The sequence below is a fragment of the Aristolochia californica genome, unplaced genomic scaffold (assembly GCF_029961685.1).
Source record: "Aristolochia californica isolate CCGP_79_NKW_82.1479 unplaced genomic scaffold, dmAriCali1.0.hap1 SCAF_9, whole genome shotgun sequence".
Classification (NCBI taxonomy): Eukaryota; Viridiplantae; Streptophyta; class Magnoliopsida; order Piperales; family Aristolochiaceae; genus Aristolochia; species Aristolochia californica.
In genome coordinates, this window is record NW_027182290.1 from 1,004,292 (window position 1) to 1,026,957 (window position 22,666).

The 22,666-nt window shown below is 41.7% G+C and overlaps 5 protein-coding genes across 5 annotated transcripts; 3 read left to right on the forward strand and 2 right to left on the reverse strand.

The window, feature by feature from the left end:
* Positions 1-451: 451 nt before the first annotated feature.
* On the reverse strand, positions 452-3,151 carry LOC137940515 (phospho-2-dehydro-3-deoxyheptonate aldolase 1, chloroplastic-like). The gene is made up of 5 exons (XM_068785622.1): positions 2,457-3,151; positions 2,061-2,338; positions 1,637-1,913; positions 1,292-1,537; positions 452-975 (listed from the first exon to the last, which is right to left on the reverse strand). The coding sequence occupies exons 1-5, from the start codon at positions 2,970-2,972 to the stop codon at positions 694-696; spliced, it is 1,599 nt and encodes a 532-aa protein (XP_068641723.1). The 5' UTR covers positions 2,973-3,151; the 3' UTR covers positions 452-693.
* Positions 3,152-5,334: 2,183 nt separating this feature from the next.
* Positions 5,335-6,669, forward strand: LOC137941971 (trihelix transcription factor ENAP1-like). The gene has a single exon (XM_068787616.1). The coding sequence runs from the start codon at positions 5,569-5,571 to the stop codon at positions 6,391-6,393; it is 825 nt and encodes a 274-aa protein (XP_068643717.1). The 5' UTR covers positions 5,335-5,568; the 3' UTR covers positions 6,394-6,669.
* A 1,780-nt stretch (positions 6,670-8,449) lies between these two features.
* LOC137941273 (protein PHOSPHATE-INDUCED 1-like) lies at positions 8,450-9,658 on the forward strand. Its single transcript, XM_068786606.1, has one exon. The coding sequence runs from the start codon at positions 8,541-8,543 to the stop codon at positions 9,483-9,485; it is 945 nt and encodes a 314-aa protein (XP_068642707.1). The 5' UTR covers positions 8,450-8,540; the 3' UTR covers positions 9,486-9,658.
* Positions 9,659-10,888: 1,230 nt separating this feature from the next.
* On the forward strand, positions 10,889-14,331 carry LOC137942039 (uncharacterized). The gene is made up of 4 exons (XM_068787710.1): positions 10,889-11,300; positions 11,393-11,823; positions 13,784-13,894; positions 14,020-14,331. The coding sequence occupies exons 1-4, from the start codon at positions 11,081-11,083 to the stop codon at positions 14,245-14,247; spliced, it is 990 nt and encodes a 329-aa protein (XP_068643811.1). The 5' UTR covers positions 10,889-11,080; the 3' UTR covers positions 14,248-14,331.
* Positions 14,332-16,640: 2,309 nt separating this feature from the next.
* On the reverse strand, positions 16,641-19,640 carry LOC137941029 (F-box protein FBW2-like). The gene is made up of 3 exons (XM_068786239.1): positions 19,298-19,640; positions 18,151-18,473; positions 16,641-17,741 (listed from the first exon to the last, which is right to left on the reverse strand). The coding sequence occupies exons 2-3, from the start codon at positions 18,468-18,470 to the stop codon at positions 17,087-17,089; spliced, it is 975 nt and encodes a 324-aa protein (XP_068642340.1). The 5' UTR covers positions 18,471-18,473; positions 19,298-19,640; the 3' UTR covers positions 16,641-17,086.
* Positions 19,641-22,666: the final 3,026 nt, after the last annotated feature.

Genomic DNA, 22,666 nt, shown 5'->3' on the forward strand with positions numbered 1-22,666 from the left:
TCAACGACAGCTCCAGTGATGGGATACCGTCAATTCCCACCCACCACCTACCTACCCGGTTTTTAAACTAATGATTGATACCTCTTTCAAAGTTTGATTACCGGAGCTTTCACACTCTATCACTGCAACGACTCTCATTCTTGGTCTTTGATTCATTCTACACGTTTTGATATTTTTTCCACAGATTTGCAGAGCTCCAGCTAGAACAGAACACGAAAACAACGCAGGAAGAATGCTTTCGCGTTCTTTCTTCTGGCATTAGAAGAATCCCCACGGCTGCTTCTGAGATGAGAAGTGGATGAAGAGTCGGTGTTCGTGTTTTTATTTATTTAAGTTTTTGGCTCTGGACTCTGGAGCCTGGAATTTGGACCATTACAGACAGATCACAGCTCACAGGTGTGGCTGCTAAAGAAAGGCGTTTTCTGTTTAAATAAACCCACCAGCCACCAAATATAAAATTAGCCTTTTGCTTTATTACCATTCCTCTCTCCAAATCTTCAACTATACATACATAAATAAGCTGTTTTTTTTTTTTTTTTTTGGATCTTTAAACCCTTCGGAAACAACAAAAACAGAGAAAACAAAAAACTAAACCATGGTTGGGATTAAAGAAGATATTGTAAAAAAAAAGGACAGGCCATTCTCCTCGACAACCCTTTGAACCGTGGGTCCTGTGTCTGAATAATGCGAAGCCTACAGACCTAAAGGAGCCAAGGGGGACAGAAGGCTGGGCTGCTGGGACCCGATCCTCCTCTTTCTGAGTCGCTCGGCAATGATGAAGGCGAGTTCGAGGGACTGGGAAGCGTTCAGACGCGGGTCGCAGTGGGTGTGGTAGCGCGAGCTCAGGTCGTCGAAGGTTACCGTCCGGGACCCTCCGATGCACTCTGTCACGTTCTGTCCCGTCATCTCCAGATGAACCCCTCCTGGGTGGCTTCCTTCTTGCTCGTGCACGTCGAAGAAGGCACGCACCTCCGCCTAATTATAGTCACAAATTAATTGAATAATCGATCAGTAGAAAGAAAATAAAACAAGGAGATAGCTGGAGGACTGAGGAGATTATTATTATTATGATCTAAATAACACAAGATCATGCAGCAAATTAATGTCTCTGTGCACCCATGTTCACGGAATCTTTACAGCTCATGACTCTTAATTGCGATTTATCGCAACTTCCGAATATCTTGAAAAGAATCATTTGTTTTATTTGTTCAAGAAACTCTTAATAATGTTCTGTAAAGAACAGAGGACATCAGAACGAAGGAAATAGTTTAAGAAGGTGTGAGAAGAATACCCTGATAGCATCGAAGGGACGAGTTTTGAGACCACAGGGAGCTTTAATGGTGTTGCCGTGCATAGGATCGCTGACCCACGTCACGATCTGACCAGACCGGCGAACTGCCTTGATCAGATGTGGGAGCTTCACTCTCATATTCTCGGCTCCCATACGAGTGATAATCGTAATCCTGCCAGGCTTGTTTTCGGGATTAAAGATGTCGATCAGCTTCACCAGTTCGTTCGGGTCCATTTTGTCACTCACCTGCAACCGCCGTGATTAACGTCAGCCTCCATTAATTCTACGCTTAAAAATACAAAAAAAATAAAAATTCAGCAAATTAATCACCGATAATTCGCTTACCTTGATTCCTAGTGGGTTGGCGACGCCTCGAAGAAACTCGACGTGAGCTCCGTCGAGTTGGCGAGTTCGCTCACCGACCCAGAGCATGTGGGCGGAACAATCGTAGTAGAGGCCTGAGGTCGAGTCCTGGCGAGTCAGAGCTGCCTCGTAAGGTAGAAGTAAGCACTCGTGAGAGGTCCAGAACTCGGTGCTGGTCATGATCGGGTGCTCCACGGTGAGTCCGGCCGCCCCCATGAACCCCAACGCTTCGTCTACTCGGTGAGCCAGCTCGCGGTACCTGTGTATCCCTCAGTTGAGTCAAACTCGTTCCGATTTGTTTTGTTTTTAGACAATTATTTTTTTGTGCTCAATAAAGAGACTGAGAGACAAGACAGAGGAGACAGAGGTCGATTGGTAGATAGGAAATCAGAGATCTTCTCAATACCTGTCGCCTTGTTCGCTGTGCTCTGTGAAATCGAGATTCCACTGAGTGACCCTCTGCATAGCAGCGTAACCTCCGGTGGCGAAGGCTCGGAGGAGATTAAGGGTAGCTGCCGCTTGGCAGTAGGACCGAATCATGCGCTGAGGGTCCGGGATTCTCGACTTTTCGTCGAATGTGTCGCCATTAATGTTGTCACCACGGTAACTGGGAAGCTTTACTCCGTTCTTCTCCTCGAAAGGATCGGATCTGGGCTTGGCGAACTGCCCGGCCATTCTACCAACCTGTGACGAGATTCCCATTAGTTCAAATCCCCAATCTCGACACGTTGCTTAAGAAAAGGAAAATCTTGGCCTCTTAGGCTCTGTTTTTTACTTCTTTGTGGAGATTCCCAAAGCTTACCTTAACAACAGGCACCTGAGCTCCGAACATGAGGACGACCGACATCTGAAGCAGCACTCTGAAGGTATCCCTAATATTGTTGCCGTTGAATTCCTTAAAACTCTCAGCACAGTCTCCTCCTTGCAGGATGAATGCCTTGCCCATGGCCGCATCCGCCAAGCGTTCCTCCAAACTCCGGGCCTCTCCGGCGAAGACGATCGGAGGAAATGCCTCAATGGTCTTTAGCACGGATTCAAGCTCTTCCTTGCTAGGATACTCGGGGAGCTGCAGCGCCTTCTTGGTCTTCCAGCTGTTGACGGTCCACTTCCCGGCAGGCTGGGCAGATTTGACGGCCGTCTTCTCAGCGACAACCGGGTTCTTGGCCGGCTCGGCGGCATGGACGGCGGAGATGGGTCTGGTGGGTTTAGTCGGGAGGAGGGATAAAGAGGATTGGTGGGTATTGGCAGGGAAGATGGACTGGGTGTGGAGAGAAGATTTAGAAGAGAGAGACGCGCCGGTAGATGCAGCAAGAGCCATTGTCCTTGTCTTTTTTTTTTTCTTTTCTTTCCTCTCCCTAGCTGTGTTTCCTGACAAACTCTGTTGGAGAGAGATGAAAAGAGAGATGAGTGCTGATTGCAGGCCCTAAGAAGGGAAGAAGCGATGGGAGGGAGAATTTATAATGGCGGAAGAAGAGGAGAGAAGTCAGGGGAAGGAAGGGGGCGGTTGGTAAGGAAAGCGAGTAGTTAAGAAATTGGGAAGGGGTAGAGTGGGAAGAACACCCTCCCTCACAGCGTACAAAAAGGAACAAGGAGAGGAGAAGTCCCATTGAGCTATCACTAATTTTCCAATGGACTCACCTAATTTAGGGTTTGGTGTTAGAGGTCAAACGGCTGGCTTGGCTTAGCTTGGCTCCAACCTGAGCCGCTTTTTATCATCTAAGCCGTTTTTTAAATAAATAAAATAATGAAAAAAATTGAGCTAGAAAATAATTTGCAGAAGCTATAGCGTTTGTATTTGTACGTTTGATAGTTATGCGTCCAGGTTCAGTCATTTCAGGACCAGTTTGATCAGAGCGTGCAGGTTCACGTGAAGGGTATTGTACACGAGGTTCACGTTTCAAGAAATCCAAGCCGCCGACACCAATTTTCTTATGTGGTCATAATGGGAAGTCTATAATACTAATTTCAATAATAGAACCCCTATAGTCACACCTCCACTACCTTTAATTGAAGGATTGAAGGGTTAGTGGGTTAGTCCTTCCCCATTGACTTGACCTGAATAAAATCCATTCTTCATACAATGATCCTGAATACTCTATTCAATTATTTGCCCATCAACCACCAACCATCACAAGTAGCTTTCGTCCACATTAAAAATTTACCCAAAATTAGAAGCACAATATATGTTACACCTTACATAACGTGTGGTACATCGGTTTTAATGCCCCAATCAAGTTCGGTCAAGCTCGAGTTTGAGACCTGATTTTGAAACTGTACTCGATCTATTAAGGGTAATTAGAGGTTTTAATCGATGATTTTTAAAAAATAATGGACATAAATCTGAGTAGCCATTTGGGTGGGGTGGGGTAGGTGGTGGGTGGTGACGACTCTGGGTCGCTTCGGAAACGTCATATATAGTGGAGAAGCGTTAGGTGGGGATTCTTGGTCGGACCGTTTCGTGTACCTCGACGGCCGTGCTGGAATTTGGTCCGTCATTTTAACTTTTGCTTTGTCGTTGCTCGGCGACTCGTCGCCGTCGTCGCGGCGAGTAGGGCGTGCGCTTAGGAGCGGCTTAGCTCAGAGCCTCTGCTCAGCTCTCCTGGCTCGGATTATTATTTGGATACTTTTCAATTTATAACTTTCTTCAAAGGTAAAAATATCTGTCTCTTTCTCAGAACGCACCTACCGGTGCATATTCTCTTTCAAAGTCGTTATAGCACGTGCCTATTTTGAGATATTTTGAGAAGCGTACTATTTGTTTAAGAAACCACCTGTGGCACGTTCGCCACTTGTTTTGATGCTCTGCCCTTTTTTATTTTTTTATTATTTAAAAAATAATTTTATATGCTATATTATAAGATTTTTTTAATATCTTTAAACATTATAAACATGTTGTAATATTTTAAAAATTTTAAATAAATTTACTATTTTACTATTTTCACTTAATTAATTACCCGTTTACTCAACCGATAAAAAAGCACAAAATAGTCTAATTTTGTTTCATCTACATATTATTTACACTACTAAGACATGGTTGCATTAGGCTAATTAGGTTGAACCCACAACATATGATTTGCTAGAATAAGACAATCCTCTAAGTTTCTTTCCCTTTACTTTAAAAGGGTAAAAAGCCCTAACAAGAGACACTGAGACAAAAAGAGAGCAGAAATGAACCCTCCCAAACAACCACTCATCCAAAGACAATCACAATGGAGTTGGAACTTTTGAAGTAACAATTGAAGTTCTCAAATTCACAAAGATTTCTAATCCATTGAAGATATCAGAACAGTAGAAGTGAATAGGTTAAATATCCAGTCAAAATAAGTAAAGAGTTTTACATAGCTGTAGGCACTCTTCCGTTAAATGTTTTACATGGCTGTTTGGAAGAAAGAAAATGTGATGAAGCAGCTCTGCTGGGACTTGAAACCAAAATGGTGCCTTATCTGTTTTTCTTTCTTACGGGAGAAGAAGCTAAATCTCATAAATACAATTTGATAAAGAAGATACCATAAACTCTTCATGCAGATAAGAATAGCAATTGCCTAATCTCTTATTAGCCATCAACAGGGCCCAAAAAACAGATAAGAATAGCAATTGCATCAATTGATTGGGCTCAGCCCAATACAAAACCATTGTAAGGCCATCAACAGGGCCCCAAAAAACAGCCGAGAGTGCGTAGAGCCACGACTCATGAGCCACCACATATCGCCGAAACACGTTTCCGAAGCGGCGGATGGCGCAACGCCTCCACGGTCAACGGCCCGGTCAAAGCTTACCCACTCCACCTCCACCACCACCACCGCCTATCGCCACCTCAATGGCATCCCCACCACCACTCCCTTCAAAACCCACTCCAACCCTTTCTTCCCCTTTTATTCTCTCCAGAACCCTAACCTTACCTTCCATTCCTCCAGATGGGTCCCATCTCTCCCTCCTCCTCCTCTTCCCCTCCGCCGCCCCAGAAATTGGCCGCCCCTCCTCCTGCTCCGGCGCCCTCCACCTCCTCCCTCCCCACCTCCTGGTCGCACATCGAGACCATCCACCTTATCGACGCCTACCGCGACAAGTGGTACTCCCTCAATCGCGGCCAGCTCCGCGCTAACCAGTGGGAGGAGGTGGCCCGCTCCGTCGCCGCCCGCTGCGAGTTTGCCTCCCCCACCAAGACCGCCACCCAGTGCCGTCACAAGATCGAGAAGCTCCGCAAGCGCTATCGGGCGGAGAAGCAGCGCCGCCCCTCCGCCCCCGCCTGGCCGTATTTCCACCGCATTGACCTCATGGAGAAGGGCCCTCGGACAGCTCGCGGCTCCTCCTCTGATGATGATGGTGACGACGAAGACAACGAGATCAATACCAGCAACACGAGAAGCATTAATCACATACTACAAAGGCCCCCCCTGATCGATAACTCTTTTCCGAGGTTCTCGAGAAACCCTAGATTTCGGAAGAGGAGTTTTTACGACGACCGGGAGGAGGACGACAAGGAAGTTGAGGAAGAGGACCGGCGGAGGGAGCCGGTTTCGGAACTGGCCGCTGTAATTCGTTCTTTTGGTGAAGGGTTTGTGAGGATGGAGAAGATGAAGATGGAGATGATGAGGGAGACGGAGAGGAACCGGATGGAAATGGAGAGGAGAAGGACAGAAATGATTCTTGATTCGCAAATGAGGATGACGGAAGCTCTTAAGACGGCAATTTACTCTGTCAAGAAGTCTAGGAAATCGGAGAAGGCGGAAGAGATTTGAATGTTTGCCCTTCTCTTGATTGGGTTTAACTAGGTACGATGATCTGTTTAAGCTGCTCTTCCCCCCAATTCTGACATCTTTTCTCCGTGGATAATGGAATTTAGGTTGGAAATTCCTTTGATGAATCCATGTAGACAACCTTCTTTCACTCTTCTCTTTTCCTGCTAATTGTATTGGACAACTGGAATTTGAATCTTACTTTTTATTAGCACTGTCATGGAGCATTTGTATTGCTTTGAAGAAGCCGATAGCTGCTGCTAAATATATCTTACAGGATGGTTTAAACTGAGGATCATCAAATACTATCTGCTTTTGTCTTTTATAAACTGTACAGCATCTCTCAAGCATGGATTAAATGCATGATTTATCGAAGTTCTTATTGTATATTTGGATAACTATTCTGATACCAAACAGAGAAAGGATACAGGAAGTAGACCCAGTTTGCTATGCACTTACTAGCCTTACTGATGGCTCTTAGCAAACCCAGTTCACTATACTGGTACTAGCCTGTCCATTGCTTTATTTTGGAATTGTGTACTTCAAATCGATTAGACTTAGAATGTCCTCCATCGACGAAGATGAAGAATTAAACTGGGAATTACATTTTGTACATGGGGATGAGGCTTCTGGCTGGAAAACCTTTTCATGCTATGAGTCTGTTCATATCTTTGAAGTTTTTTCTGAAGAGCCTTATGGAAGTTTCGAATATGTTAACCATTTTCTCCCTCTGTGCTGGATTATGAGTGGCTAAGCATCTGTGGTGACATAGTTGCAAATGGTAATATCAGTCCAATTAGAATATGATTAAACTGTCAGATAAACAAGCTATGAATGGGGTCTTTGACTTGCATGATTTTGTTCTGACATTATTAGGGCAGGGGAATTTCTTCATCTTTCTCCTCCTTTTTCTTTTTTTTGTGGTCGTTTTGAAGAATAAGTTGATTTGAAGGCTTTGTTTTAGTAATCAGCAATCCATATTGGAGAGCTCCAATATGCTTGTGTTTTATGCTTGGGTGTGTAAATGATTTATGGAGGAATAGCTAAACTCCTTTTCCTTATGTTGTTCTGACCAGTGGGGCAGTAGGATTATCATTTTGGAACTCACAAAATCTTGCCACAGGACAGTATTTCTCTGGGTGGATCAGATACTTTTGTATCAGTTGAGTGGCTGTAAGCATGCAAAAATATATCTAAAAACAGATCCAATATTGACAAATAAATGGTTCAAGTTTGAATTGAAGAAATAAGTTATTTGGATAGATTCTTCTGAACTGTTGGTGCATATTTGAGGTATTTCTTAGTCTGCTATGTACACTCTAGTTCCCACCAAAAGTCACTTGGACATGGTGTATGAAGATGGATAGGGTGGTCTCTCAATAGGAGGATGGTAGAGGAGGAGAAAAACTGAACAAAATATGACATTCAGATTTGCATTTACTTGGATTTTGACATGTAAATGATGGGATTCACTCAAGGCTTCATGTAGATAGATTTAAGTTATAATGTTTTCTACCCCAGAACAATCAGGGAGGGTGTTAAGGAATAGTTTCAGAACAAAAATTTTTAGTTTATTAATTGGAAAAAAAAAATTAGGCTAGTAATTTTGGGATGGGTCTTGGACCAGCTTCACAAAGGGATTCAGAGCTCTCCTCTAATACTTCGAGAAAATGCAAGATAGTTTTTGGTGTTAGGTCTCATCTGGAACAAGTATCCTCTACCCTTTATCAGGGGGAGGCACAGTTGGTTGTTGTTTCCTCAGCATTTGAATTTAGAGAAAAGAGAAGCAACGCGCTTCCTTGCCTATCGTGCACCCAATTAAATCTGTGACGTGCCCTCATCGTTCTCTTCCAAAGAAAAAGAGAACAAAAGCCAGAAGAAAAGAAAAATTAATTGGGTCAGCGGGGAATGGTGGCGGACCAGTGCCCAGATGCCGCGTTCCAGAAGGTAAACATGAAAACGCGTCTCACAGTTGGCTCAAGCTCATCCTCACTGCCACTCCTACCTTCTCTGCCCCTTTATATATAGCCATGGCGGCATTCTGTAATTCAATCCATTAACCATTCACCGTCCAAATTCCAAACCTTTATCTTCTTGACCTGTGAACTGTAGAGTACCACCCATCATCGACTCCTCTTTTTTAAGAAAAGATGGCGCTTCTGCATTTTCTGATCGTTTTCTTCTGTGTCTTCCACTCGGTTTTTGCAGCGAGTCTTTCTACCTCAATGGTTCAAGATCAGCAACCTCTGCTGATGGAGTACCATATGGGTCCTCTCCTCAGTGGGCCAACGGCCATCAATCTTATCTGGTATGGCCAGTTCACCCATACTCAGCGAGCCATTGTCGTTGATTTTATCTCTTCTCTTTCCTCTTCCAAGCCCCGGCAGAGCGGCCAACCGTCTGTCTCGACCTGGTGGCGGACCACCCTCAAGTACTACAGCCACCTTTCCACTCGCAAGGCTTCTTCTCCCCCACTCTCACTTGCCCTCAAGTCGCAGACCCTCGACGAGAGCTACTCCCTTGGCAAATCCCTCCGGATGAAACACATCGTACGCTTGGCCTCCAAGGGCGCCCAGATGAACTCCATCAATATGGTACTCACCGCCGCCAATGTCAACGTCGACGGCTTCTGCATGAGCCGGTGCGGAACCCACGGCTCGTCACGGTGGGGACTCAGGAAGGGGAAGGGAAAGTTCGCTTACATTTGGGTCGGAAATTCAGAGACTCAGTGTCCCGGTACCTGCGCCTGGCCTTTCCACCAGCCAGTGTACGGCCCTCAGAACTCACCATTGGTCGCACCCAACAACGACGTTGGCGTCGACGGATTGATCATCAACATCGCCAGCCTCCTCGCAGGCACCGTCACCAACCCTTTTGATAATGGGTATTTCCAGGGTCCGGCGGAGGCGCCGCTGGAGGCGGCTTCCGCTTGCACGGGAATTTATGGCAAAGGGGCGTACCCCGGTTACGCTGGCGAGCTCTTGGTGGATTCCACCACCGGCGCTAGCTTTAATGCACATGGAGTTAATGGAAGGAAGTACCTGCTACCGGCCATTTTCGATCCGTCCACTTCCAAGTGCTCCACTTTGGTCTGACAATCAACAGAGACACCATTTCAGTACCGGTGGTGTATAGATTATAATAGATAGAAGGAGATGATGTGAGGAAAATAGTCATATTTTGTAATTCTTTCGATTATTTTATTCTTTTCACCAAATTGCCTGAATGCGGAGCAGATTATTATTTTACAAAAGTTTGACTCAACCCAATGAAACTACAAATGAACTGTTTATTTTACAAACATGTCTCTCTTTTTATCTAACAGTTGTTTTCCTCTATTTATCTTTTGACAAACACAACCATTTATCAGGGGGAAGCGCTGTTGTCCGTCTCCTGTGTTCTTTCCTGTCAGCCAGCCGCAGCAATTAATTGAGTTGGGAAATTGGGTAGATTTCAAGGACCAACGCGCTGAATTGATTGACCTCACCTTCGTCCGACCAAATAACTCCGTATTGAGTTGGCCCATTTGGGTTTCTTCAGTCGTCTTCCAATGGAAAGAGACCGAAAGCTAAAAGAAAGTCAATTTAATGGAGATGTCGAGCCAGTGTCCACATGCCGCCCCCGAGAAGATGAACATGGAAGTCTCCTGTTCTCTTTCGTCTTCCACCCTGATAATCAGCTCCAGCCTCCTCGCAAGCACCGTTACCAACCCTTTCGATAATTGGTATTTCCAGGGTCCGGCAGAGGTGCCGCTGGAGGCGGCATCCGCTTGCACCGGGATTTACGGGCAAGGGGGCGTCCCCTGGTTATGCCGGCGAGCTGTCGGACTCCACCACCGGCGCTGGCTACAGTGTTCTTGGTGTTTTAATGGAAGGACGTACAAGCTGCCAGCCCTTTCCGATCCATCCACTTCCCAAGTGCTCTACTTTGGACTGAAACTCTGAAGATCAAATTAATATCAGGGACTGAACTCCAGTCTCGTTTTACTAGTTCAACTGATGAACTAATCCGGTTACTACAAGGAGAAAATTTCTCCAACACAAGAAAAATGAAAGAGGCCAATGCCCCTTTCTACTAATATCTGAACTATCTTGATGATTAAAGATGACGTTCATATGTTAAAAAACCTTCTCACAGAGACTCGCTCAAGAACGATTACTTCGAATGAAAAACAGATCAAATAATTTTTTTTTCTTCTGATGTAATCAAGGGTTGATAGTATTAATTAATCAAATCAATCACAATTGTTCAACTAATTGAAGGGAGATTACTTTTTTAATGAAAGGTTAGATAACCTAATGCCTTAATGATGGTTGTTGTAGGTAGAGCAGAATGACCTTCAGATATAACCAATCAAACTCCCAACTCGGTTGACTCAGTGAGTATACTCTGAGTCTAGTTCACAAAGCCGTTTCACGAGGCTGCCAATGCCTGTCGAACTTGTCGAGATTTATCAAATACCGATAGAGTATGCTTCTCTCCCCAGTCCCCTGTTACCTCTGTTTCGCATTCTCATTTCTCTCGCAGCCTTTAGAAAGAAGAGGAATCTGACAAGCCATGGAATTCCTGAGTCCTTACCATTACTCTCCTCTTTGAACCTTAATTGCAAACATCGAATTTACCCAGTTGGTCATCTGCGATGAAAATCTGAAAATAAGGTGTCAAGAAAACGGTACAATTAGCAGCAGAGATGTCCGTTGCTTCTTCTACAACTCATACTCTTTTATCAAATCATCGCTCTCTCATTGTCAGCTCATTGTACATTTTCCCGACTCGGTTAAAGCCTTCACTTTTGAATCTCTCGATTCCCATCTCTCGTGTCAGATTTGAGGTTCTTCGTCAGGGTACTTTTAAGAGAAGGCTAGATTGTTTGCCAGAAACTCGGTGGCGTGTCCGTGCCTTTGATTTCGGTAACATCCAAAATCTCCAATTTCAAAACGCTTCATTTATTTTTTGTATTGTTTACTGAGAAAATTTATGCGCAATCAACTCCCTTGTGCAGGGATTGATGAGACCCTCAAAAGAGATGGCTTTGATCGTTTTCATTTGGATTCAGTCCTTTCCATTGTCGAAGTCTTGTGTATTGCTCCTAGTCTCATTTTCTCGATTGGTTGTGCTGTGAATTATGCGGTCTGGGGTTCACAGAAGTTGTTTCAGGTGTCTTTGGCGAATTGGGTTTTTGTCTGGCAGTTTGTATTTTTGGTATGGGCTGTTACGATTAGTTCTGTTATTCGTCGGAGACAGCGACAGAGGATTTATAAAGATTCAAATAAGGCAGGCAATCCAAGCTTTAACATAATTGAAAGAATTGAGAAGTTGGAGGAGGATCTTAAGGGCTCTGCTACTATTATTAGAGTTCTATCCAGGCAGCTCGAGAAGCTGGGAATTCGGTTTCGGGTCACTAGGAAGGCACTGAAACAACCAATTACTGAGGTAGTTATTATTCTTATACTTCATTTTCCTGCTGCTTTCTGTGTTATGTTTGATCAAGTTGTTCTTTTGAGAAAAAGGAGCCAATTACTATTTCTCCCACTGTACTTTTTTACTGCATCTCTGCTGTTTACTCTGCATTCCATACTCTTTTCTCTTGTAACTTTCCTTTTTTTCCTTTTTGTCTTTTGCTTGAAACTACAATTAGAGATTTTAAGGATTTGCTATATCTATGTTTGTTCATATCATAGGGAGAAAGACTGTGCGATGGAGTTCGTATCATTTGGAGAAAGACTCAGGATTTGCTATATCTGTGTTTAGGGTTTAGGGTTTGTTCTACATTTTTAGTTTGTAGCTAAAATGAAGAAGATAAGCATTGGAGAAGGTCATTTTTAGCGTTACTAACAAGTGCTGAACCCATATTGCCATCAACTTGCCCTTAATATTTGCATCCAACAGAGAACAGTACTCTTACTTGATGATGTAACTGCGTCCTTTGAGTCTTCTTCTCTCCTGTCATTTGTCCTTCTTTCAAACTTTCAATTGTTTTGGATTACTTTGTGTTTCCTCATATTGTTCAGCAATTTATTTTGCATTAGAGACATGTACTACTTAAGTAAGGGCATGTTTGTAATTGTATTCAAACTTCATTATAAATAGAGGTTGCAGGACGTGCACGTCCCCCCACTCAGATCAATCTTCAGTTCTCCTCTTCTCCACCTTCTCTCTCTCATTTTCTCTCTTCAACTTTCTCTCTTTTTAATTTTTTCAACGTTATTGGTAAAGGGTGGCATTGTTGAGCTAGAAATTAAGTCAAATTACCGAAAGAATGGTTACAATTAATAGATAAGGTTCTTAGCATATTAACTGTTTGAGCTGCTCAACAGTGTAAAATATTGAGAATAGCGGGGAAGACAACTTAAACCTTATTATGGGACTGAAACAAGATGCAATGACAAGACGCAAACTTGTTAAACAGTGATACACCTGAGCATGAGGCTTAGAGAAACAATGTACTTGCCTCATGGCTTTAGCTGTGCTCTATAATGTCTGTTCTTGTGTAACCATTTTTGGCACTGAAATTGGTTGAGGCTTTTCTTTCTCCTATAAGATTATTTCTTCTGATTCTATTTTTTAATGATTAGTCTTGATTTCTTCATACAAACATGGGGTTTTCTTCTCCTAATCTAATATCCATTTTTGTCCAAAAAGTATTAGACAGGTTGATACAACTCTGCCTTGTTATGCCAACCCTCTTTAGATCCTTTTAGTGGCCTGTGCTGGGCCTAAATGTATTCAGATTATTCAGGTAGTAAAGATATATTTCATAAATGTAGGTTGTCCACCTATAGATAGAATGCTGGAGGTTCACAAAATTATATGGTATATGGATTAGCCTCTCATGTACCATGTTGGTAAAACTTAAGGTTTCCTATAGTAGCAGAGTTGCACTGGTTATGTAATTTCCACATCCATTGAGAACTGAAGTTAAAAGTTAAATCTCTGCAGACATAGCTGTTGTCTAATTTTAGATGTTCCATTGTTTTAAGCATTTGATGGAACGAATTCAATAGCAGGTGGAACTGAGATTTTACTAGTGGATGTTATTTTAGTATTGATCACATCTAAGTAGACATGTGAAGGAGGTAGTAAGACCTCTAGCAGAACTCCGAACAAGTGTGTAGAATGGAAGCTGATCTTCAAGTAGGTCTTATGCAGTACAGGGTGTAGCACCTGTCTAATTGGCCAAAAGGTCTGGGAGTTGTTGTGTCTTGTTTGTATTTGTCAATATTTCCAGCATCAATCGGTTCTTATGGTTGTAAGAGTAAATGACCTCATTCTTATATATGGATAAGCTGGCTAGTTCTATGTAAAAGCAGCCATTGCTTCCCTGCAAGCTGTCTGCAACCATGTAAAAAGTGAAATAGTCACCTCAGCTGATGTTTTACTTTGTTATCTGCAGACTGCTGCTTTGGCTCAGAAGAACTCGGAGGCAACACGAGCATTAGCAATGCAGGAAGATATCCTTGAGAAGGAGCTTGGTGAAATTCAGAAGGTCTTACTGGCGATGCAGGTGATTTGCTGTAAACCATTGGGCTTCCTTTTCAGCCTTACAATGATATGGCAATAGTTCAAGATTATGAATGCTGGAATTGGTCGTTGTTATGTCTTACTAATGAAGCTTTCATCTTTATACAGGAACAACAACAAAAACAGCTTGACCTGATTCTAGCCCTCAGCAAGTTTGGAAAGTTAAGAGAAGTGCATCGGGACTCTGTTTCAGACCATCAAACAACTAAAACAAGGAATCCAATTGCAGAGAAGGAAGATGCAAGACAAGAGAGAGAAACAGCTGAGACAGCGAGTCAGAGAGGATTTGACAATGACAAAGTGTTGGATAAAAAGCGTATCTATCCTTCACTATGATTTTTTGCTAGTTGCTTGTATTATTTTTGGTGTAATTAAGAGGATTGAACTTTTATTGCTACAGATTCCTGGCTTGTATTTGAATTCACACGAGATGGTAACAACTTTCTGAAAGCATCACAGCCATTTGTAGCAGCCAATATAAACTGTGTATCAATGATTCGCCATTGTTAATTAATAAATAAGAACAAGTAATCAGTGTTATACTTGAATCTGAAGAGTACAAAGCCAAGTCTGCATCAAAAGCTTCATATTCCATCAACAACGTCCTGTTCAAAGCTCAAATAATACATGTAAGGTGGGACTGTGTACTGGGCATCAGAAAGGAAGCTCTGCAATACTCTTACTAGCAAAGCAGAGGTGCTTTCCACCATTTTTTTTGAAAGATGCATCTTAGAAATTATTTTTCCCTTTGTATTTGTTGAACATAGAATAAAAGTAGAGGTAAGAGATGGGACTGAGTACTGAGCATTAGAAAGGGAGTTTTGCCATGCTCTTATTAGCAAAATAGAGGTGCTTCCACCGTACTTCTTTGAAAGATGTGTTGACGAACAATTGTGGAAAAGTTTCACATAACTCCCATTGGAAGAAGTCTTAGGAGAATTAATATAGTGGAGAGAAGGCCCCTCTTTCTCATGTAAGTAATCTTTCATTCCCAAACAAAAGTCCAGATCATCTTGTGTTTCTTTGTCTTGTTTTATGTTGAATTCTCGAATTGTGAAGACGATGGGAAGGAGGAAATTCTGAGAACAACATGGAGCAGATAATGGCCAAAAAACATGATAACGTAAAGAGTTGTATCGGTAAAGAGTTGTTAATTCACGCTTATCAAGTTTTTTCGCCCCATTAGAGGTAACCCGTTTAGCTTTGACCATCGTCGACGGCGATGCCATTTCCCAACCTCCAGTCAACAGTCACTGTCGAAAGACGTGCCGTCTCTCTAGTACACTGCTCTACACCTTAAAGCCTCTTTATACTGTTTGAATCAAAGCACCGACCAATACTTTCATCAGCTTCTCTTGTCATATCAGTAATCGTGACGGAGGAAATGGGACTGTCGAAAATCGAAGCATCAGAGTCTCAGACGCAAGGCAGATAGTTTTCTGAGAACACGCATGAGTGTCACTCGGACGGGCCAATAAATTCTCCGAACGTGCCTATTCAAGTCTAACCAGCAAAAGGCCAAATCCTGTTCTACCACTTGGGAGGCTGTTTAGTAGCTCTGTCACTGGGGCTATTTCGCCGTTTCAGGAGATGGTTTCTGGCGTGAAATTATTAAGGGTGCTCTATCAGGCTTCCATTGACGTCCAAGAGTAGCAGGCAAGAAGAAACTTAGAATTCCGATGTACAATGAGGATCAGGAACTTGAAGATTGTGAGCCATCTTCCAGCAAGGATCTTGTTGTTTGAGTGCATTATATGGTTTCTGTTACTCGAATGGGAAAGAGAAGATAGTGTTTGTTGAAACAGCATATTCATGGCCTACAGATGAAGGTTCTGATCAGATGCTGTGACAGTCGACCAATTGGTGATGACGCAATGCTCCTATTAAAATAATACCGGATACGAAGCAGAGCTGCTCCTACCATTTCTGATCATATTGGGTGGGTTCTCTTTACTGGAAGAGAAAACTGAACATGATAACACTAGCATCAAGAGAAAGAATATGTAAAGAACAGAAACCGGTGATTTTGACAAATGGACTTGCTGTCGCTTTGATTTCTTAAAAAAAATTCTTCCAACAGGCTTCTCCAAGCTGCTCAATGAAACTATTATTTCTCAAAAGGAGTGAAAACCCAGGACTACTACACCCATCTCAAGATAATCTCGGTAAAGGATGCCACATTACTGTATACGCCATTATTTTCTGCATCATTCGGTGGCAGGATCTTCCCAACCTCCTGTAACAATTTATTATCAAGCAGATTAGTCCACCTGAGGGCATAAAGTGCGGCGCATTTGTACAATAACCGCATATTATATACATCTTTTTCCCAAAACGAATAAATGTTAGGAGTTTAGCTAGATCTGGGCAACCTACCAAAAGACTAGAATTCCAATCCTGACTGTTAAGGGAGACTTGAGTAGGTCGAATTGAAAAAGATGAGAACCAGTGGCAAGCATGCTGCACGGCAAAGTTTTTATAATATGATTACCAAAGTTCTTTTGGCAGAATTCTTTAATGCTGATGAAGCATAGTCTATTATTTCAATAAAGTGAGGAATGAGATGAAAGCCATGCCCTTTCTTTTCCTGGATTGAGGGTGCCTATAGTTATCTTATGACATGCTATATGAGCCAAAAATGATTTTCATACAAATGGACCCATCAACACCCTTTGTCAGGGATTTTGTCAAAAAGCTAAACATCATAAGCTTATCACTAGATTAAAGTATAATTTGCAGCCATTCCACTTGCTAAACAAGTCCATAAAGAGAATAAAGAAAAGATTCACATATAACAGTTTAAAAAGCAGCTCCAGTTTCTCAATTCTCCAACTTTCAGAAGCCTAAAGAAACAAATCAAATGCATAGTGCATACAGACGGAAATCCTTTTGTGTTTTTTATAGAATTAGGGCGGAGTTTACAACTGCCCACATCCTAATGTCTGCATTCTCACCTGTCGAGTGGAGTCATTACAACTGGCAGTAGTTGCAACACAAACTCAATTCCAGTAACGCTTAGGACAGTTAAAATATTACAAAAGTACCACTCAATTCCATGTAGAAACAATTTACACATCCTCAGCATACTAGCCACAGGTTTTGACTTGTATTGCTAGTAATTTTAATCATAGAAATTGAAGCTAGCTCATAACTCTTAACTGAAACATGGGCAGTCTCATGGAGAAGGTGGCCAGTCAATAGCTGCAATGGGATCATCGAATCCTTCATAGAACCTCAGCTCCAACTCCTCAAGCTCCTGATCATCATCCCAAATCCCATCTGAGCTCTCCCCATCATAGTCTCCTATTCCATCATCCATAAGCTCCCAAGCTAAATAGTCAGAAGAATCAGAGTAATCAGAGCAGTAGTCCCAGTAATTCCTCTCATAACAATCCACAATAAGGGGTCCCAACACCTTCAAATTTGGATATTTCTCCTTGAAGAAATTCTCACCAAGTTTTACACCCCAGCAGCCCCTCACATCCAAGAACTCAAGCTCCCTGCAGTTGGAAAGGATCTCAAGGACTCCACTGGTTGTGAGGAGTAAGTAGGCTGTTTCAAGGTGTTTGAGCTTGGGCATGGTGGTGGAGATCGCATGGGCTTCATCATCCTGGCAAACCTTGTCAGCCACCTCTAGCGGGTGCATTATACGCCTCAACTCAACAAGTGATTTGCAGTGCTTCCCAAATGCTTCTAAGGCGTGAGCTCCAATCTTGCTGCAGTAGCTCACATCCAAGAAAGTTATGTTTGACAATTTTGCAGCCATCTGTTCAACAATGGGATCGCCTATATCGCTTCTTGGAAGCCGTAGGGTTTGGAGGGAACCAGCACTTGCAAAAGCCAACAACAAAGACCAATTTAAGCAACACAACTTCACCAATCAAAAAGATCCACTTCACAAACCCATAAACAATTAACTGGTCATAGCAATACTTGCAGAACTAAATTTACACACCAATGATCAATCAGTTTAATAATCACCTGCATTTCCAAAGTCAATTAACAGATACAAGAGCCAAAAAGGCGGAAAGAATAATTCAGTAAGTACAAACACTCTGATTACAAGCGAGAGAGAAACGGAAAATCAAAAGCATCAAAGTCAAGGGTGAATGAAGAAAAATATTCAAAAGAATTTCTACATTATTGGCTTAAGCACATATCGAATCATGAGAAAGATCAAGCTAATTTTAGTGATAAGTTTTATTCTGCCAGATTGTCAAGTGAAGAATTTTTGCTTACTTATCGGCAATAAAGCTAAAGCTTATATCATTAGAAAGACCAGAGACGCATAGTTTGCGAAGGGATCCACAGCTTCTTGTTATAAGCATTTGCAGCATTCGATCCAATTGCTCTGAGTTGCTTCGACGGCTCCATTCTTCAATGTCGATCTCTTGCCAGCAATAAGGCCCTGAAACTGCTCTGCCCCAAGACTTGCACACCCTTGGGACCACAGTTAGAATCTCTTGAAGGGAGAGATTGCTGAATATTAGACTAAGTGCGTCTGGTATAAGCTCGTCCCAGCATCTTAATTCACTTTCTTCTATTTTTTTATCATCCATTCTCTGAAGAGAAAATAAACCAGATACCAGATTAAAAACCCGGTATAAAAACAGGAAGACGAAGGAAAAATACTTGAGACGTGGAGAAGATATGAAGATAGCACATATAAATAACGAAAATGAAGACTAATGCAAGAAAATGAGTGATGCGAAAGAAAAAGAACAATTTTTTTTACTTTTTGAAAAATCAGAAAACTCCATCTGTATACTACTTTGCCGTACTCGCAAAACCATGGTAACAAGGAAAAAAGAGGCAAAGATCCCAAACAAATCAATCGGCATCAAACACCCCGAAAAGGGAGACCAAGTGAATGAAACAAACACAAGAGAATTGACAAAAGCAGAAACGCAGGGGAAAAAAGGTATTCGTGCCGAATAGAAGCAGAACCCCTCCTGATCTGCGATATCGACCTAGAAAATTGAGAAGACGAGGAACCAGTGACCCAATAATGTCAAGCAAATGAATCGAGGAAGAAGGTGAAAATCCATCAGAAAAGAAACAAGAAGAAAAAAAAAACCCTCGCAAGACCAACCACGGATCCATGGTCAAGGAAATCAAGGTCCGCGGAAAAGAATAGCGCCAATACAGCGAATGAAACAATGAACAGAAAGAAAGGAGAAGCACCCAACTTACTGCATCAATGAAACAATCAAGACCAAGAAAGAAGTTAGAACCCATATCCCAAATTACTGCATTTTTGCGCAGCATTTGTTCCCTGAGCGATCAACTCGGATAAAGAAACCCAACCGTGAAAATTCAAACATTTCAAAGATAAGACAAAAGGCACCCAACTTCACGGAAGCTAGAAAAAAGACTTCCAACTCACCGGACGCAAAAGCAGCCTTTTCTAATCGTTTCCGTCGATCTGCAACGAACACAAAAGCACCTCCAATAGTGATGACGAAAACAAGCGAAAGCACGGGAAAGAAGAGCTCCACCAACCCAAAGCGGCACTTCACGATTACAGCAGGCAAAACAACAAAAACAGAAACGAGAACAAACGCCAAGAGTAACAATAGGGTTCTAACGCAAATGAGAAAAGTATTTCTCGGCAAATTTTAGACCATTTTCCTCCAAGATAGCGTTTTTTTTTTTTCTTTTGCTACAGAGAATGAAAGAGGAGGAATTTGAGGAAAGGTACAGCAGGCTGAGATAGAACGTTGTAGGGGGTGAGAGATATATGAACTGCCGGGGGGGGGGGGGAGAGAGAAGCGGTGACGGTTGAGAATAGCCAGCGATCAGACTGGGACGGCCACGTGCCGGTTGGTTGGAGTACGGATAGAGGAGTCCTCTCAGTCTCTCTTGGCCATGTAGAGAAGGGTGGTTTTGTTCAGCACTGCCTTCTGATTCTTTCACAAATGGACTCGTCTCGTTCCGAAAGCACTTCTCCATTTACTCTTTATCTAATTACTCCTCAACCGATTTTTCTAGTGTCAACCAGAGAATCCTTAAAAAAAATAAAAATATTATAGAAATTTTTATTGTAAGAATATGATTTTTTTTTTCTTAGTGGTATTTCTATTTTTTGTTTATTTTTTATTTTGCTTATAACAGGGTCCATCATCTTACCATAAGAACCCTACTTTGGGCTAATCATTTCGGGATGGAACTGGGCTTAAATTACCAAAGGTAGGTGTAAGATAACACCTTAAGATTGTTCACGTGTAAGAGTTAAGAAAAAAAAATAGCCCCACATAGAATAATGAGAGGAGTGTTTTAAAAAAAATCCCAAAAAAAAGAGTAAAAAAGTTTTAAGTGTATTAATTAAAAAAAGTTTCTAACTTGACTAATCATTTTGGTAATAGACATTTAACCCAAATTCTAATAAGCTCAAAACCCCTCTTCCCACAAATCCAATTAGGTAAGCAACATTTGATTTGGGACCAATGAACTTTGAGTTTAATAAATTCTCTGATTCCACATGCTCAACTTAGGGTGATTATTGGGATATTATATTTAGGGCATGTTTCTTATTCTATAAAATAGTTACTTAAAATAAGATAATAATAAAAAATAAAATTTCATTAACTATTTTTGGAATAATAATGGTTGAATTTTTATTTACTTTTGTTGGAATATTTGTTTGTATCGATCGGGCCGGTCCTTTTATAAGATCCGTGGAATTGATTTCCTAATAAGTTCAAGCCTTTTACCGCACTGGTTTCAATATGGTATCAGGACCGATGAATTTGTCCACGGTTTTCCCATGCGGGAGAGTGTTGGACTATTTGTTTGTATCAACCAGGTCAGTCCTTGTATAAGATCCGTTTAGACACCTTAAAAACATTAATTATTTATGGCCTTTTAATTAACCTCTTCTTAAATTATAACAAAATGTTACAATTTAACCGGAGTAGTTCAAAGGAAAATGGCCTGATTGAAAAAGGGTAACCCTATATTAAATTGGACATGAGGCTGGAGCTTAAATGGAATTGAACAATAAATATAGTCAGATTAATTGATGCGGTTGACCCAATTGATATGGTTAGATCAAAGTTCTGGAATTAGGATTAGGTTTCCAACCGGATTAAAATAAAATAAAATTTCTGGCTACCCACCATTAACAACTAAGACTTATTCGTGATTTCATTAAAAATTAAGATTTTCCATGAAGATCATATAACCAGGAAACTGGTGCAATTTTGGGAAGAAAACATGAATGGGTAATATATCAAATGAACTGTCGGAAACATGAAAATCTTTTGCTTCAAAGTTAAGCAGCCTAATAAGAGAATCATGAGCAAAAGGGCCTGGAAAGAAACTCTGCTGGTTCTGAAACTGGGCGACGGGCATTGAGTAAAGCCATTTCAGTTTCAGTTCAATAATAATTTGTCCTACTGAAAGGGGAAACTGTTTCGTTCTGTAGCCGGGCACCTGTAAGTTGCCATGAAAGAGCATGCGGCTTGCTGTCGGAGCTGTTCTCACTAACCTGTATTAATGTCATTAGTTAAGAGTTCGACTGTACTGGAACAGATTTTTCGGCATTTGGTATGTTGCATTTACTTCTTCTGAGTTGGCTCTCTTTGATACGGAAGCATCGTTGAAATCTGAATAATGGAGCCCTGGTTTGGGTGGTTTATTTTAATTTCTGCCATTGGAATGGAGTTAAAGCTCTGAAATTCCTACATATAAGACCTTCTAGACAAAATGCGTACAGGCATTATGTTCATTTCTTCTTCGGCCCATATAAGAGATTGGTTACACCAGGCAGATCAAGAACAGTTTCTTCTATTCTTTCGTCGTCAAGAAACTCTAGGATGAGTTTTTATTTATTTTGAACATTTCGTTATTCTCTAAACAAGATCATGATAAGAGGCTTCTCAGCAATGTCAAATTCAAGTCACAAGATTCGTTCTCCATCAACAGCTCTCTCACAGAACCAGCAAAGCTACAACGATTTCATATAGAAGATTTCGTGTGATGATAAGTGCACATAAATATGTTGCCATATAATGCAATCCAGCCAGGACACAAAAAAGTCCCAATATGCTTCAAGACTAAAAAAATCTCTTAAGTCTCAATTGGAGGTGTTGCTGGTACAGATTCATTCACTCACAATAAATCTTGTAGGCCCAATTGAAAGATTAGCACAAGTGCCTTCCTAATCATTGCTAAGCTGTCGCCTGAATTCTAATCAAAATACACCCACTTTCAAAAAGTTTGTGTGGAATAAAACTCGATGAAGAATAAAAGCTGAGATTAATAAAATAAACCAGAAAACAACTCTTGTTTGTACACATTATGAGAGGGACCGGGGGACCCACTTGATTTAAGAACCCATTGAGCCAATCTTCTGACAAAAGGAATAGAATTTTATTGTCCTCTTCCTCTTTCTGAATGACCACTGGAGCGGCGACACCGAACCATGGTTCCTTCCATTTGAAGTGTAACCGGTAGGCCCTTGTGACACGTCCTATTGTTTTCATTAGAAAGAGGTAATTTTGACTTTTCCAGTGTCCTTGTCCTCGAGTTTGATTTTGAAACGAGGGATATAATTAGTGAAAGAGATATATCTGTATTTGTTGAAGGCGCCAATTAAGTGGAAAAGATTGACAGGGTCCACTTGATGGAGACGTAAAGATATCAACTTAGTACTAATACTCGCATTTCTATACTTACAAGACGATTATACTTGTTTATTTACATACTCGCGTTCCAACTCCGCCACGACTGCGTAATTCCGTATCCACAAGCG